General features: G+C 34.8%; 1 protein-coding gene across 18 annotated transcripts in view; it reads left to right on the forward strand.

The window, feature by feature from the left end:
• The window catches only part of DLG1 (discs large MAGUK scaffold protein 1), a 313,869-nt gene that overhangs the window by 99,804 nt on the left and 199,115 nt on the right, over positions 1-14,950 (forward strand). For all 18 annotated transcript variants that reach the window (XM_067034266.1, XM_067034270.1, XM_059064880.2 and 15 more), the window contains one exon: positions 14,505-14,669. In XM_067034266.1, coding sequence (XP_066890367.1) covers positions 14,505-14,669 — 165 coding nt within the window. The remainder of the gene's footprint in view (positions 1-14,504; positions 14,670-14,950) is intronic.

The raw sequence follows: 14,950 nt of genomic DNA on the forward strand, positions 1-14,950 counted from the left end.
GTCTTTGTCAGGGTTTAATATTAAGGCTGTGCTGGTCTTATAGTTGGGAAATGTCTCTGTTTTCTAAAAGAATTTGTATGAAAGTGTCAACTTTTAAAAAAATGTTTGGTAGAATTCCCATCTGGGACTTCTCTGTAGAAGAATTTTGATAACATATTCAGTTTTTTTTAATAGATATGCAGCCCTTCAGACGTATGTTTTCATGTTGTGTCAAGATATTGTGTGTGTTGGGGCTTCCCTGGTGGCACAGTGGTTGAGAATCTGCCTGCTAATGCAGGGCACATGGGTTCGAGCCCTGGTCTGGGAAGATCCCACATGCCATGGAGCAGCTAGGCCCGTGAGCCACAACTACTGAGCCTGCGCGTCTGGAGCCTATGCTCCACAAGAGAGACTGCGATAGTGAGAGCCCCGCGCACCACAATGAAGAGTGGCCCCTGCTTGCCACAACTAGAGAAAGCCCTCGTACAGAAACGAAGACCCAACACAGCAAAAATAAACAAATTTTTAAAAAAAGATATTGTGTGTGGAAAATAGTATTTTTCAAGGAATTTCTTGATTTCATCTAACGTGTTGAATTATTTGGCCTCAAGTTGTTTGTATTTATTTTCTTGTCTTTTTAAAGTTTGTAGGTTTTTTTTTTAGTGAAAACCTCTCTTTCATTCTTGATATTGGTGATTGTATTCTCTTTTTCCTCTACCAGTCTAGAAAAAGGGTTTATTCAGTTTGTTAACATTTGACTTTGTTAATATTCTCAGTTGTCTGTTTTCAACTTCATTGATTTCTGTCCTTTATTATTTTCTTCTTTCTCTTATTTTTGGTTTACTTTAGTCTTCTTTTTGTAGCCTCTTGAGGTGAAACCTTAGGTCACTGATTTTAAACTTCCTTCTCTAGTATAAGCATTTGAAGCTACAAATTTATTTCTAAGTGCTTGTAAAGTTCAGGAACAATTCACAAGACCACTCTTACTTTTGACACCAGTTGCAGGTGTAGGGGTTCCCAGAACCACCCTTAGGTTCAGTAATTCAATAGAAGACTCAAAGAACTCACTGAAAGCAGTTGCAGGTTTAGGGCTTCCTGAAACCATTCTTTGGTTCAGTAATTCAATAGAAGACTCAAAGAACTCATTGAAAGCTGTTATATTCATGGTTACAGTTTATTATAGTGAAGGATAGAAATTAAAATCAGCAAAGGGAGAGTTAAATGGGGTAGAGTCTGAGAGAGTTACAAATGAGGAGTTTCCAGGTGTTCTCTCTGTGGAGTCATGGACGACTTTAACTTTTCTGGCAGCAATGTGTGATAATACACATTGAATATTTCTAACCAGAGAAACTCACCCAAGCCTTGGTGTCCAGAGTTTTTATTGGGACCCAGTCACATCTATATGGGTGCCTGCTCTTGATGCTGACCTATCACCAGCCCCTCCTAGAGGTTAAGCTGTTAATATGTTATCTAAACTCTCCACCATAAATTACATGGTTATACTATCTGGTGTGTCACAAAGCCCCCGGAATGGCAAAGACGTTCATATCAGGTAGGACATTCCAGGGGTTTAGAGATTACCTTCCACGAGCTGAGGACAAAGGCCAAACCTCTCTTTGGGCCAAGTTAAATTCTTTACTACACAGTACTGCTTTAGCTTCATTCTACAAATTTTAAAACTGTTTTATTTTCATTATCATTCAGTTTCAGAATGTTTCTGATTTCCTTATTGAGTTCATTTTTGATGCATGAGTTTTAGGAGTATGTTGTTTATTATTCATATATTAGGAGTTTTAGCTAGATGTCTTATTGTTTGTTCCCAAGTTAGTTCTGTAGTGGTCAGAGAATAAATTCTTTTTGATTTAAGTCCTTTTAAATTTGTGACTTGTTTTATGATCTAACATATGTTCTTTCTAGGCAAACATATCATGTACAACAAAAAGAATATATTTTTTCAGTTGTTGAGTATAGCAAGCTATAAATATTAGATCAAGATGGTTGATAGTTTAGATTGTCTGTGTTTACTGACATTTGTATAGTTCTATCAATTCCTGATCAAGGAGTTTAAATCTCTTACTAAGATTGTGGAATGGTCTGTTTCTCCCTTTAATTATTTTGTTTTTGCTTGTGTATGTTAAGGCTCTGTGATTAGGTGCACACATTTATGGTGGTTTTATCTCCTGATGAATTAAATTTTTATCATTTTGAAATCTCTTTTTCTTTAGGTAATGCTCTTTTTCTTGAAGTCTGTTTTATCGGATACCGGTGTAGCCACTCCAGTTTTCTTATGCTTACAATTTATAGGGTATATCTTTTTTCATTCATATACTTTTACCCTGTCTCTGTCTTTATGTATAAAGTACATCTCTTGCCTTTTTATCCATTCTGATAAACTCTACTTAGTGTTTAGGACTATTTACGTTTACTAAAATTATCAATCAGATTAGATTAATATCTGCTTTTTATTTATTATTAAAAATTATTTTTTCATCTTTACACCCTCTCTCTTAGGCTTCGTTCTCCTCTTGCCTCCTTTTGGGTTATTTGAATATTTTTAAGTACCCCCTTTTAATTTAACTACTGTTGACGTCTTAGCTTTCTTTGCCAAGAACATAGTATACCTTTGTATTTGGTAAAGTTGGACATTTGGATACTTTAGATTTATTAATTCCTAGGCATACCTTTTTTGCTTCTGTTGTAAATGTAGTCTTTTATTTCATTATATCATCTGATTGATTGCTTTTAGTTTAAATCTGGGGTCAGCAAATATTCCTGTTAAGAATCATATAGAATTTGCCTTGGCACTTCAGGGCCTTTTGTGTGGTTCTATATAAATTTTAGGATTATGTATTCTAGTTCTGTTGGTATTTTGATAAGGATTGTATTGACTTGTAGAATGCTTTGGATGGTATGGACATTTTAACAATATTTTTCTTATTCAAGAACATGGAATATCTTTCTGTTTTTTGTATCATCTTCAATTTCCTTCATCAGTATTTTACAGTTTACACAGTATAGGTATTTCATCTCCTTGGTTAAGTTTATTCCTAGGTATTTTATTTTATTTTTTTTGGATGCAATTTCAAGTGGTATTGTTTTCATTCTCTTTCTGATAGTTCATTATTAGTGTATAGAAAAGCAACAGACTTCTGTGTATTAGTCTTGTATTCCTGCAAATTTACAATACATTTATTCTAATAGTTTTTGCATGGAAACTTTAGGGTTTTCTGTATATAGTATCATGACATCTGCAGATAGTGACAGTTTTAGTTCTTCCCTTTCTATTTGGATGCCTGGTATTTCTTTTTCTTGTCTGGTTGCTGTGGCTAGGACTTCCAATACTATGTTAAATAGCAGTGATGAGAGTGGACATTCTTGTCTTGTTCCTGATTTTAGAGGAAAGGCTTTCAGCTTTTCACAGTTGAGTATGATGTTAGCTGTGGGTTTATCATAAATGGCCTTTATTATGTTGAGATATATTCTCTATATCCACTTTTTGGGGAGTTTTTATCATAAATGGATGTTGAATTTTGTCAGATGCTTTCTCTGCGATTATTGAGATGATCATGTGATTTTTTAATTTATCCTTCCTTTTGTTAATGTGTATCACACTGATTGATTTGCGAATATTGAACCATCCTTGCATCCCTGGAATAAATTCCACTTGATCATGCTGTATGATTCGTTTTATATATTGTTGAAATTGGTTTGCTAATATTTTGTTGAGGAATTTTGCACCTATATTTATCAGAGATAATTGGCCTGTACTTCTCTTTTTTGTAGTATCTTTTTCTGGTTTCAGTATCAGGGTAACGGTGGCCTTGTAGAATAAATTTGAGAGTGTTTCATCCTCTTTAATTAGGGGAATTAGTTTTAGAAGGATAGATATTATCTCATCTTTATACAAATTCACTTTGACTGCTAGTGTGCTAGTGATTGGTCTTTTCAGTTTGTCTGTTTCTTCTTGATTCAGTCTTGGAAGATTGTATGTTTCTAGAAATTTGTTCATTTCTTCTAGGTTGTCCAGTTTGTTGGCATGTAATTATTGGTAATATTCTCTTAAGATATTTTGTATCTCTGTGACATCATTTGTTATTTCTCCTGTTTCATTTCTTATTCTGTTTATTTTGGTCCTCTCTCTTTTTTTCTTGATGAGTCTGGCTAAAGGTTTATCAATTTTGTTTATCTTTTCAAAAAACAAGCTCTTGGTTTCATTGATCTTTTCTGTTGTTTGGGGGTCTCTATTTTATTTATTTCCTCTATGATCTTTATAATTTCCTCCCTTCTGCTGAGTTTGGGCTTTTTTTGTTCTTCTTTTTCTAATTCCCTTAGATGGTTGGTTAGGTTGTTTGAGATTTTTCTTGTTTCTTGAGGTAGGCTATAAATATCCCTCTTAGAACTGCTTTTGCTATGCCCCATTGGTTTTGGAAAGTTGTGTCTTCATTTTCATTTGTCTCAAGCTATTTTCTGATTTCCTCTTTGATTTCCTCATCGACCTGTTGGTTTTTCATTCACATGTTGTTTAGTCTCCACATGGTTGTGCTTTCCCACTATTCTTCCTGTAATTGATTCTAGTTTCATACTGTTATAGTTGGGAAAAATGCTTGATACAATTTCTTTTCTCTCAAATTGGTTGAGGCTTGTTTTGTGGCCTACCTTGTGATCCATCCTGGAGAAGATTGCATTTGCAATTGAAAAGAATGTGTATTCTGCTGGTTTTGGATGGAATGTCCTGTAGCTAGCTATTACGTTCAGCTGGTCTCATGTATCATTTAAGACCACTGCTTCCTTACAGATTTTCTGTCTGGATGATCCATCCATTGACGTAAGTGGGGTATTAAATTCCCCTACTATTACTGTATTATTGTTAATTTCTCCCTTTATGTCTGTTAATATTTGCTTTATATATTTAGTTGCTCCTGTATTAGATGCATATATGTTAATGAGTGTTACACCCTTCTCTTGTATTGATTCCTTTTATCATTGTATAATGTCCTTTGCCTTTTGTTATAGACTTTGTTTTAAGGTCTATTTTGTCTGATTGGAGTATTACAGTCCTCATTTTCATTTTGTTTCCATTTGCGTGAAATATCTTTTTCCATCTCCTCACTTTTTTGTCTGTGTGTACATTGTAAGCAGCATATAAATGGGCCTTCCTTGTTTTTCATTCAGAAAACCACCTTATGTCTTTTGATTGGAGCATTTAGTCCATTGACATTTAAAGTTATTATTGATAGGTATGTACTTATTGCCATTTTATTACTTGTTTTCTTGTTGTTTTTGTAGTTCTCTGTCCTTTTTTTCTTTTAGTTTCTTCCCTTGTGACTTGATGATTTTCTCTAGTGGTATGCTTGTGTTCCTTTCTCTCTGGTTTTTGTGTATTTATTATAGGTTTTTGATTTGTGGTTACCATGGGGCTCATATATCTTGACCTGTAACTATATCTAGTTGTTTTAAACAGGTAGTCACTTAAGTTCAAACACATTGTAGAAGATCTACATTTTTTACTCTTCCTCCCCCACATTTTGTGTTTTTGATGTCTTATTTGACATCTTCATGTTTATTCTTTTACTTATTATTATAGTTGTTTTAATAATTTTTTCTTTTAATCTTTATACCAGTTTATTTTAGTGGTTAATTCTTAGCCTTTACTAAATATTTACCTTTACTAGTGAGATTTTTCCATTCCTATACTTCTTGCTATAGGCTTTTATTTTATACTTAGAGAAGACCTTTAACCTTTCGTGTGTGTGTGTGTGTGTGTGTGTGTGTGTGTGTGTGTGTTACGCAGGCCTCTCACTGTTGTGGCCTCTCACATTGAGGAGCACAGGCTCTGATGCGCAGGCTCAGTGGCCATGGCTCATGAGCCCAGCCGCTCCGCGGCATGTGGGATCTTCCTGGACCGGGGCACGAACCCATATCCCCTGCATTGGCAGGTGGACTCAACCACTATGCCACCAGGGAAGCCCTAACCTTTCTTTTTAAGGTAGATTTAGTATTGATGGACCTTTTAGTTTTTGCTTGTTTTTTTTTTTTAATGTGATAAATCTATCACATTTATTTATTTATTTATTTGGCTGTGTTGGATCTTAGTTGCAGCATGCAGGATTTTTTGTTGTGGCACGCAGGCTCTATGTTGTAGTGTGTGGGCTTCTCTCTAGTTGTGGTACATGGGCTCAGTAGTTGTGGTATGCAGGCTTAGTAGTTGCATTATGTGGGGGCTCTAGTTGTGGCATGTGGGCTCAATAGTTACGGCACGCAGGCTTAGTTGCCCCACAGCATGTGGGTTCTTAGTTCCCCGACCAGGGATCGAACCTGCATCCTCTGCATTGGAAGGCAGATTCTTAACCACTGGACCACCAGGGAAGTCCCTGTCTGAGAAGTTCTTTATCTCTCCTTCAATTCTAAATGATAATCTTGCTGGGTATAGTATCCTAGGTTACAGGTTTTTCACTTTTAGTACTTTAAATATATCATGCCCTTCCCTTCTGGCCTGCAAGTTTTCTGCAGAAAAATCAGCTGATAGCCTGATTCTTTGTTTTTTTAATGCTGCGTTTAGAATTCTCTCTTTAATTTTTGCCATTTTAATAATGATATGTCTTGATGTGAGTTTGTTTGGGTTCATCTTTTTGGGACCCTCTGTGCTCCTCATACCTGGATATCTGTTTCCTTCTTCAGGTTTGGGAAATTTTCTGTCATAATTTCATCAAATACGTTTTTGACCCCCTTGTCTCCTCTTCTCCTTCTGTGCCTTTTGTGATGCGAATGTTGATACACTTGGTGTTGTCCTAGAGATCCTTTAAACGGTTCTCATTTTTTTTGTTTTTCTTTTTGCTGTTCTGATTGGGTGATTTCCATTATTCTATCTTCCAGATCACTTATCTGTTTTTCTGTATCACCTAGTCTGCTGTTAATTCCTTCTAGTGTGTTTTTTGTTTCAGTTATTCTTCAGTCTGACTGGTTCTTTTTTATATTTTCTAATTAAGGACAGTAGAAGGCTTTATACTAAGGATACAAGCCTTAAAAACATAAAAATGATGGGGGAATGTATTTAGAATGCTGTTATTACAATCATTTTTAAAATGCTCTTATTACAGTCATTTTAAAATCCCCTTCCTCCTTTATCCCTACTCTCTCATCCCCATTTTTAAATTATTTTCTAGTGTAGGTGTTAGATAAGTTATGCTTGGACCACAGTAGGAGGCTTAGTTTTATGCATTCTAACTGTTAACAAAGTGTTTATATGAAATTTTATGTTAAAATTATTTTGAAAATAGGTTGAGATCAACCTTTAGGTAGTAAGAAATATAAATGAATGTTGCTGTGCAATGTAGTAGAGGGCCTGGAAAGCTACTTGGAAATACTGTCTCAAATAATAATTGTAACCAAAGTAAACCCTTTTTTGAATCACTAATAAGTAATAGAATTTTCCTTTTGGTAACTGTATTTTGTTTTATTAGGCTTTCTTAAAGGTGCCAAGTACAAGGGAACTCAGAAAATTAAGAGATTCTACTGGCTAGAGATAAGGCAATTTCAGCATCAAAAAGGACATTTTTAGTGGATGTAAAGCAATCATATATGTGTAATCCATCATTTTATAATAATTTTTAAAGTATTCACATACCATAGCACTTACCCTTTTAAATCTGTACAGTTCTGTATACAAGGCTGTGCAACCATCACCACTAATTAATTCCAGAACATTTTTGTCACACCCCAAAGAAGCTCCATACCCACAGTACTTGATTCCCAGTTTCCCTCTGCCCCATCCTAGGAAAACACTAATCTACCTTCTGGTTCTGTGAATTTGCCTATTCTGAACATATGTTCATATAAATGGAATTATACAGTATGTGGCCTTTTGCATCTGGCTTCTTTCACTTAGCATAATGTAATCAAAGCTCCATGTTGTAGGATGTATAAATACTTAATTCCTTTTTTATATTTGAATAATATTTCAATGTATGAATATACCACATTTTGTTTATTCATTCATAAATTGATATACATTTGGATTGTTTCCACTTTGGGGCTGTTATGAAGTGTGATGCTATGAACATTTGTGTATAGGTTTTTGTGTGGATGCATGTTTTCAGTTTTCTTGAATATATACCTAGGAGTGGATTTGCTCAGTCGTATAGTAACTCTTTTTACCTTTTGAGGAGCTGCCAAACTGCTTTCTAGGGTTCCTGTACCATTTTACATTCCTCCCAGCACTGTTTGAGGATTCCTATATCTTTACATCCTTACCAACATATGTTTTGTCAGTCTTTTTGATTGTAGCCATCCTGGTAGCTATGAAGTAATATCTCATTGTGGTTTTGATTTGCATTTTTGCAATGACTAATCATGTTGAACATCTTTTCATGTGCTTATTGGCCAATTGTGTATCGTCTTTGGAGACATGTCTGTAAATTCTTTGCCCATTTTAAAATTGGGTTGTCTTTTTATTGTTGAGTTGAAAGACTTTCTTATGTATTCTGGGTATTTACCAGATACTTACTTATGTACTGTTTGTGAATAGCCTTATCAAATATATAATTTGCAAATATTTTTTCCCATTCTGTGGGTTATCTTTTTGCCTTTTTGATAATGTCCTTTGATGATCAAAATTTTTTTTATTTGTATGAAGGCAAATTTATCTGTCCCCCCCCCCACACTTTGGTTGCTTATTGGCTAATACAAGGTCAAAAGATTTGCACTTAGTTTTCTTCTAAGACTTTTATAGTTTTAACTCTTATATTTAGGTGTTGATCCATTTTGAATTAAATTTTATACATGGTATGAGAAAGAGGTCTAATTTAACTCTTTTGCATCCAGATGTTTCAGCATCATTTGTTGAAAAGATGCTCTTTTCTCATTAAATTGTCTCGGCACTCGTGTTGAAAATCAGTTGACCATGATCTAAGGATACATTTTTGGACTCTTAATTCTATTATTGTATTGCTCTGTGTTTATCCTTATGCCAGTATGACAATCTTGATTCGTGTAGCTTTTTTTTTTTTTTTTTTTTTTTTTTTTTGCGGTACGTGGGCCTCCCACTGTTGTGGCCTCTCCTGTTGCGGAGCACAGGCTCCGGACACACAGGCTCAGCGGCCATGGCTCACGGGCCCAGCCGCTCCGCGGCATGTGGGATCTTCCTGGACCGGGGCACAAACCCGTGTCCCCTGCATCAGCAGGCGGATTCTCAACCACTGCACCACCAGGGAAGCCCGATTCATGTAGCTTTGAAGGAAGTTTTGAAATCGGAAAGTGTGAGTCCTCCACTTTCTTCTTCTGTTTCAACTATTCTGGGTCCTTTCCAACTCTTTATGAGTATTAGGGTCAACTTGTCAATTTCTGAAGAAAGCCACATGGCATTTTGATCAGAATTGCATTGATTGATATATAAAAACCTGCTAATTGCTTTAGGAGGATGATAGGGTACCAGTTTTTTATCTCTCTTGAAAACTAGTAGATAAAAATGACTTATTCATGTGTGAATCATACTAATAGGTAACCAAATAGTAAGTGTAGAGACTTACTCTTTTTATACATATATATTTTAATAAATAAAAAGGAGTAATAGAATTAGATTGTCATCACTTTGCAACCATCATTGAATGAATTGATTCAGGTATTGAGTATCAAGAGCTCCTAACATCACAAAAAGATATAACCAGACATTATGTGCTTCTTGACAGAAGAACATAGTACCATCTATAGTCTTGCCAAAAGGATTGAATATGAGACTGATGGAGCTATTACATTCAGCTGCCAACTTGCAGGAAGTACAGAAGCCAAGGGAGCACACTGAATGGTCCCATGAATATGAAGTGATTATACTGGGGACCCTACAGGTTAAATGCCTTGAGTTTCTCAGTAATTATAAGGAATAAAAAGGGATCAAGGGGCAACATACATTAAAGATACATAAAAGACATAAAATTTTTAGTGATTTCTTTCTTTACTTTTCAGAATGAATCATTCCTTGTTTTAAATCTTTTCAGACCCCCCCAAATTGCATATGGACATTCATGGATATGCTTCACACGCACATATTGCACATGCATATAATGTTAATACATACGTACACATATAAATACACTATTGCTTTGTTTTAAAATGTTCAAGTTGTGTGTGTTAGCTTTGAAACTTGCTTTCCTCATTCAGTAATTGTGTCTTCATCTTTTTCTATTAGAATAAGTAGCTTTTTACCCAGTCTAACTTCCACATAACATTTCCTAGGATGACTGTACCATAATTTAAAAAAAAATCTATTGATAGGCAGCTTGTTTCCAGTTTTTCTTTATTCCAGACTGTACTATAGGGAATATCCTTCCACATGTATCTCTCCTTAAAGTACATACTAAGTTGTCAAGTATCCTTAAAGTTTGAAAACATGGTATCAAGTTTCCTTCCTTATAGTGTATCTACTACTAAGGTATAGGAATACTTAAATTTTGCTTTCACTCAATTGAGCATATGACCTGTTAAGTTTTGTAAGTATGTCTATGTTAACTTCAGTGTTACTCAGGATAAAATTAGTGAATTCGTTTCATTGGTTTTGAAAATAATTGAAGTCTACATGTAAAAACAGGTTTCTTATATCATGTTAAATAAACTAGCTGATGTTGATGTGGGCCTGATTGTTGTTTTCCATGTAATTGTACCGTTTCACAGAAGGATGTTGTTTAAAAAGTGATGCTGGAAGTTGTGTAATTCAGCAAATTCATAGCTAAGTTTTTTAAAATATATTTTACAATGTACATGTTTGTCTATATACAACAAATAGTTATGCTCCTCACTAATGCTCTATCTTCTAAGATTAATTCCTAGAGGTGGACTTACTGGAGGAATAGAAACATTTTCAGGACTTTTGAAACATTTCGCCAGACTGCCCACCAGAAAAAGACCTCTGCCAGGAATGTGATGATTTATGCCCATTTCTCTGAATATTGGCACTGAAATTCTTACTTACTAAAAAAGTTGAGCATGTTTTTCCTATAAGTTTACTGACCCATTTGTATGCCTTTTGTGAGCATCCCTTTATTAACGTTTGCTGACTTTTTTTCAGTGATTTCTGAAAGCCAGCTTATAGTGGCCAATGATCCTGTTTGTTAGAAATATTTGTTTTCTATTGTACCTTTTTTGTGTCTTTTCTTTATAAGTGTGTTTAATTTGGGGGGGGGAGTGTAGTATCTAAGTTCGTTTTGTGTATGTGCATACACATTCCCAGCCTGATTTGAGAAACATGCACTTTATTTTCTCCCAGTTCCTATAATTAGGATTTCCTTTACTTTCGTATATGGTGTGAGGTAGATTTGGTTTTCTACGTGCGTGTGCATACAAGAGAGGAGAAAGAAACAAGTATTCTTTTATAGGTAAAAGAAAAGTACTGTTATCTAGTAATTTATTTTCAGTTAGAATTTGAGAAGGCTGGCTTTTTTTTTTTTTGTACAAGTTAATTGAATAAGAAGACCAGACTTAATTAGCTGAACAACTTTGGCTTTTTATGTTGACTTCACTTAAACAGCTGTATCTTTAGAGACACAGTGTTCACCTAACATTGGGTAAAAAATGGACAAATCGGTATTCAGGTTTCTTTTTCACCTAGCTTTGAAGTCTTATTTGTATTTATTTTTTTATTGTGGTAAAAATACACATAACATAAAATTTACCACCTTAACCATTTTTGAGTTTACAGTTCAGTGGTATTAAATGCATCCACATGATTGAGCAGCCATTACCATCATCCATCCCCATAACGTTTAGTGTAGTAAAACTGAAATTCTGTGCCTATTGAACAGTAACTCACAATTCTCTCCTCCCACCAGCCCATGATAGCCACCATTCTACTTTCTGTCTTTATGATTTTGACTAATCTAGGTACATCATGTAAGTGGAATCATACAGTATTTGTCTTTTTGAGACTGGTTTACTTCACTTAGCGTACTGTCTGCAAGGTTCATCCATGTTGTAACATATAGCAGAATTTCCTTCCTTAAAGGCTAAATAATATTCCATTTTGTGTGTGTGTGTGTGTGTGTGTGTGTGTGTGTGTGTGTATACACACATATATATATACGCCTCATTTTTTTAATCTGTCTATCCATTGATAGACACTTGGATTTCTTCCATGTTTTACCTACTGTAAATAATGCTACTATGAACACTGGTGTACAGGTATTTCTTCAAGACCCTGCTTTCAGTTCTTTTGGGTATATGCCCAGAAGTGGAATTCTTGAATCATATGGTAATTGTATTTTCAATTTTTGAGGAACCACCTTACTATTTTCCACAACGGCTGTACTATTTTACATTCCCACCAATAGTGCACAAGTGTTCCAATTTCTCTACATCCTTACCAACACTTGTTTTCTGCCTTTTTTAAACCAGTCTTTCTTTTCTTTAATAATTTTTTTATTGAAGTATAGTTGATTTACAATGTGTTAATTACTGCTATACAGGAAAGCAATTTAGTTATAAATATATATGTATACATTCTTTTTTATTTATATTCTTTTCCATTATGGTTTATCATAGGATATTGAATATAGTTCTCTGTGCTATACAGTAGGACCTTGGCTTTTTTTAATAGTAGCCATTCCAGTGGTTGTGAGGTGGTACCTTATGGTTTTAAGATTTGCATTTCTGTAATGATTAGTGATGTTGAGCATCTTTTCATGTGCTTACTGGCTATTGTATATCTTCTTTGGAGTTCTTTGCCCATTTTTGAATTGAGTTGTTTGGTTTTTTGTTGAATTTTAGGAATTTTCTGTATATTCTGGGTATTAATCTCTTATCAGATATGTGATTTGTAAATATTTTCTCCCATTCTGTGGGTTGCCTTTTTACTCTGTGATTAGAGTCATTTGATGCACAAAATTTTTCAATTTTTATGGAGTCAAATTTGTCTGTTCTTTCTTTTGTTACTTCTGCCTTTGGTTTCATATCCAAAAGCTCACAGCCAAATGCAATGTCTTAAAGCTTTTCCTCTAAGAGTTTTATTGTTTTATGTCTTACATTTAAGTCCTTGATCCACCTTGAGTTAATTTTTGTATAATAGTATTAGGTAAGGGTCCAACTTCATTCTTTTATGTGTGGATATCCAGTTTTTGCAGCACGATTTGTTGTAAAAACTGTCTTTCCCTGTTGGTTGGTCTTGGCACCCTTGTGAAAAATAATTTGTGTATGTGAGGGTTTATTTCTGGACTCTCTATTTCATTCCATTGGTCTGTATGTCTGTCTTTCTGTGAATACCAAACTGTTTTGATTACTGTAGCTTTGCAGTAAGTTTTGACATGAGAAAGAGTGAATCCTTCAGCTCTGTTCTTTTTTTTCATGGTGATTTTGACTATTTGAATCCCTTGAGATCCAAATGAATTTTAGGATGGGGTTTTCTATTTTGCAAAAAATGTCATTGGGATTTTGATAGGAATTGGATTAAATCTGTAAATTGCTTTAAGTAGTATTGACATCTCACCAATATTAAATCTTCAACCTATGAACACGGGATGTGTTTCCATTTATTTCTGTTTTCTTTAACTTTTTTTTTCAGCAGGTCTTTTCATTGCACAAGTCTTTCACCTTAATTATTGCACAAGTCTTTGTAGTTTTCATTGCACAAGTCTTTCACCTTATATTTTGATGCTATTGTAAATAGAATTGTTTTTGTAATTTTCAGGTTGTGTATAAAGTACAACTGTTTGTGTATAGAAATGCAACTGATTTTTGTGTGTCAACTTTTGTAGGATACAAAGCAGTATCATACTGCTTTGCTACATTCAGTAGTTCTAACAGCTTTTTTGCTGAGTCTTTATTGATGTAAGACAGAGATAAGATTACTTCTTCCTTTCTAAGTGGATGCCTTTTATTGTTTCTTCTTGCCTAATTGTTCTGGCTATGACTTCTGGTACCATGTTGAATAGAGGTGGTAAAACTGATACAAATTAAACACAGTATACATCCAAGTTTTCCCCTGAAGTTGCAAGCCTTCAACAGACTCCGGAGTTCCAAAATTACATCAGACAGATTATGCCTCTGGAATTATTGTTTAGGTGGGGCAACAAATTCCTGGTGTTTCCTACTCTGCCATCTTTCCAGAGTCTGACTTATTTAATAATCAGATAAGTTTATTAAAATATTGGCATGGGCTTCCCTGGTGGTGCAGTGGTTGAGAGTCCTCCTGCCGATGCAGGGGACATGGGTTCGTGCCCCGGTCCAGGAAGATCCCATATGCCACAGAGCGGCTGGGCCTGTGAGCCATGGCCGCTGAGCCTGTGTGTGTGGAGCCTGTGCTCCGTAACGGGAGAGGCCACAACAGTGAGAGGCCCGCGTACCACAAAAAAACAAAACAAAACAAATATTGGCATGACTTTAAAATGGAGAACCGTTTCTCTAAGACTTTATATATTAAACTGTAAAAGACACTTTTCATATAGTTAAATACTATGATTTGGGTAGTTATGAAAATCATGATTTGGATTGAACTCATGTTGCTTTTCAGAGCTTCCTCATATTTAAAAATTTGCTGTACATTACAGAAATACCGGTATCAGGATGAAGATACACCTCCTCAAGAGCACATTTCCCCACAAATCACTAATGAGGTGATAGGTCCGGAATTGGTTCATGTCTCAGAGAAGAACCTGTCAGAAATTGAAAATGTCCATGGATTTGTTTCTCACTCTCATATTTCACCAATAAAGGTAAGATAGTAACTGTGTTTTGTTGCTATGAATTATTTATTACTTTTGTCACTAATGTAGCTCATGCTTAGAGAGAACTATTTTTTCATGTAGGATTTTCCCCCGTTGATGTTTCTGGGTTTGTAATTATAAGGAATTTCATAGTATTTGTTAGCATTCTAAAAACATTTTTAAAAATATATATTATAAATGAATTTTATTCAGTGATACGATCTTTAAGCCTAAAAAGTTCTCATGAAGGAAATAACTGTTATATTTCAAATGCCCACATCACAATGTCT

The sequence above is a fragment of the Kogia breviceps genome, chromosome 5 (assembly GCF_026419965.1).
Source record: "Kogia breviceps isolate mKogBre1 chromosome 5, mKogBre1 haplotype 1, whole genome shotgun sequence".
NCBI lineage: Eukaryota > Metazoa > Chordata > Mammalia > Artiodactyla > Physeteridae > Kogia > Kogia breviceps.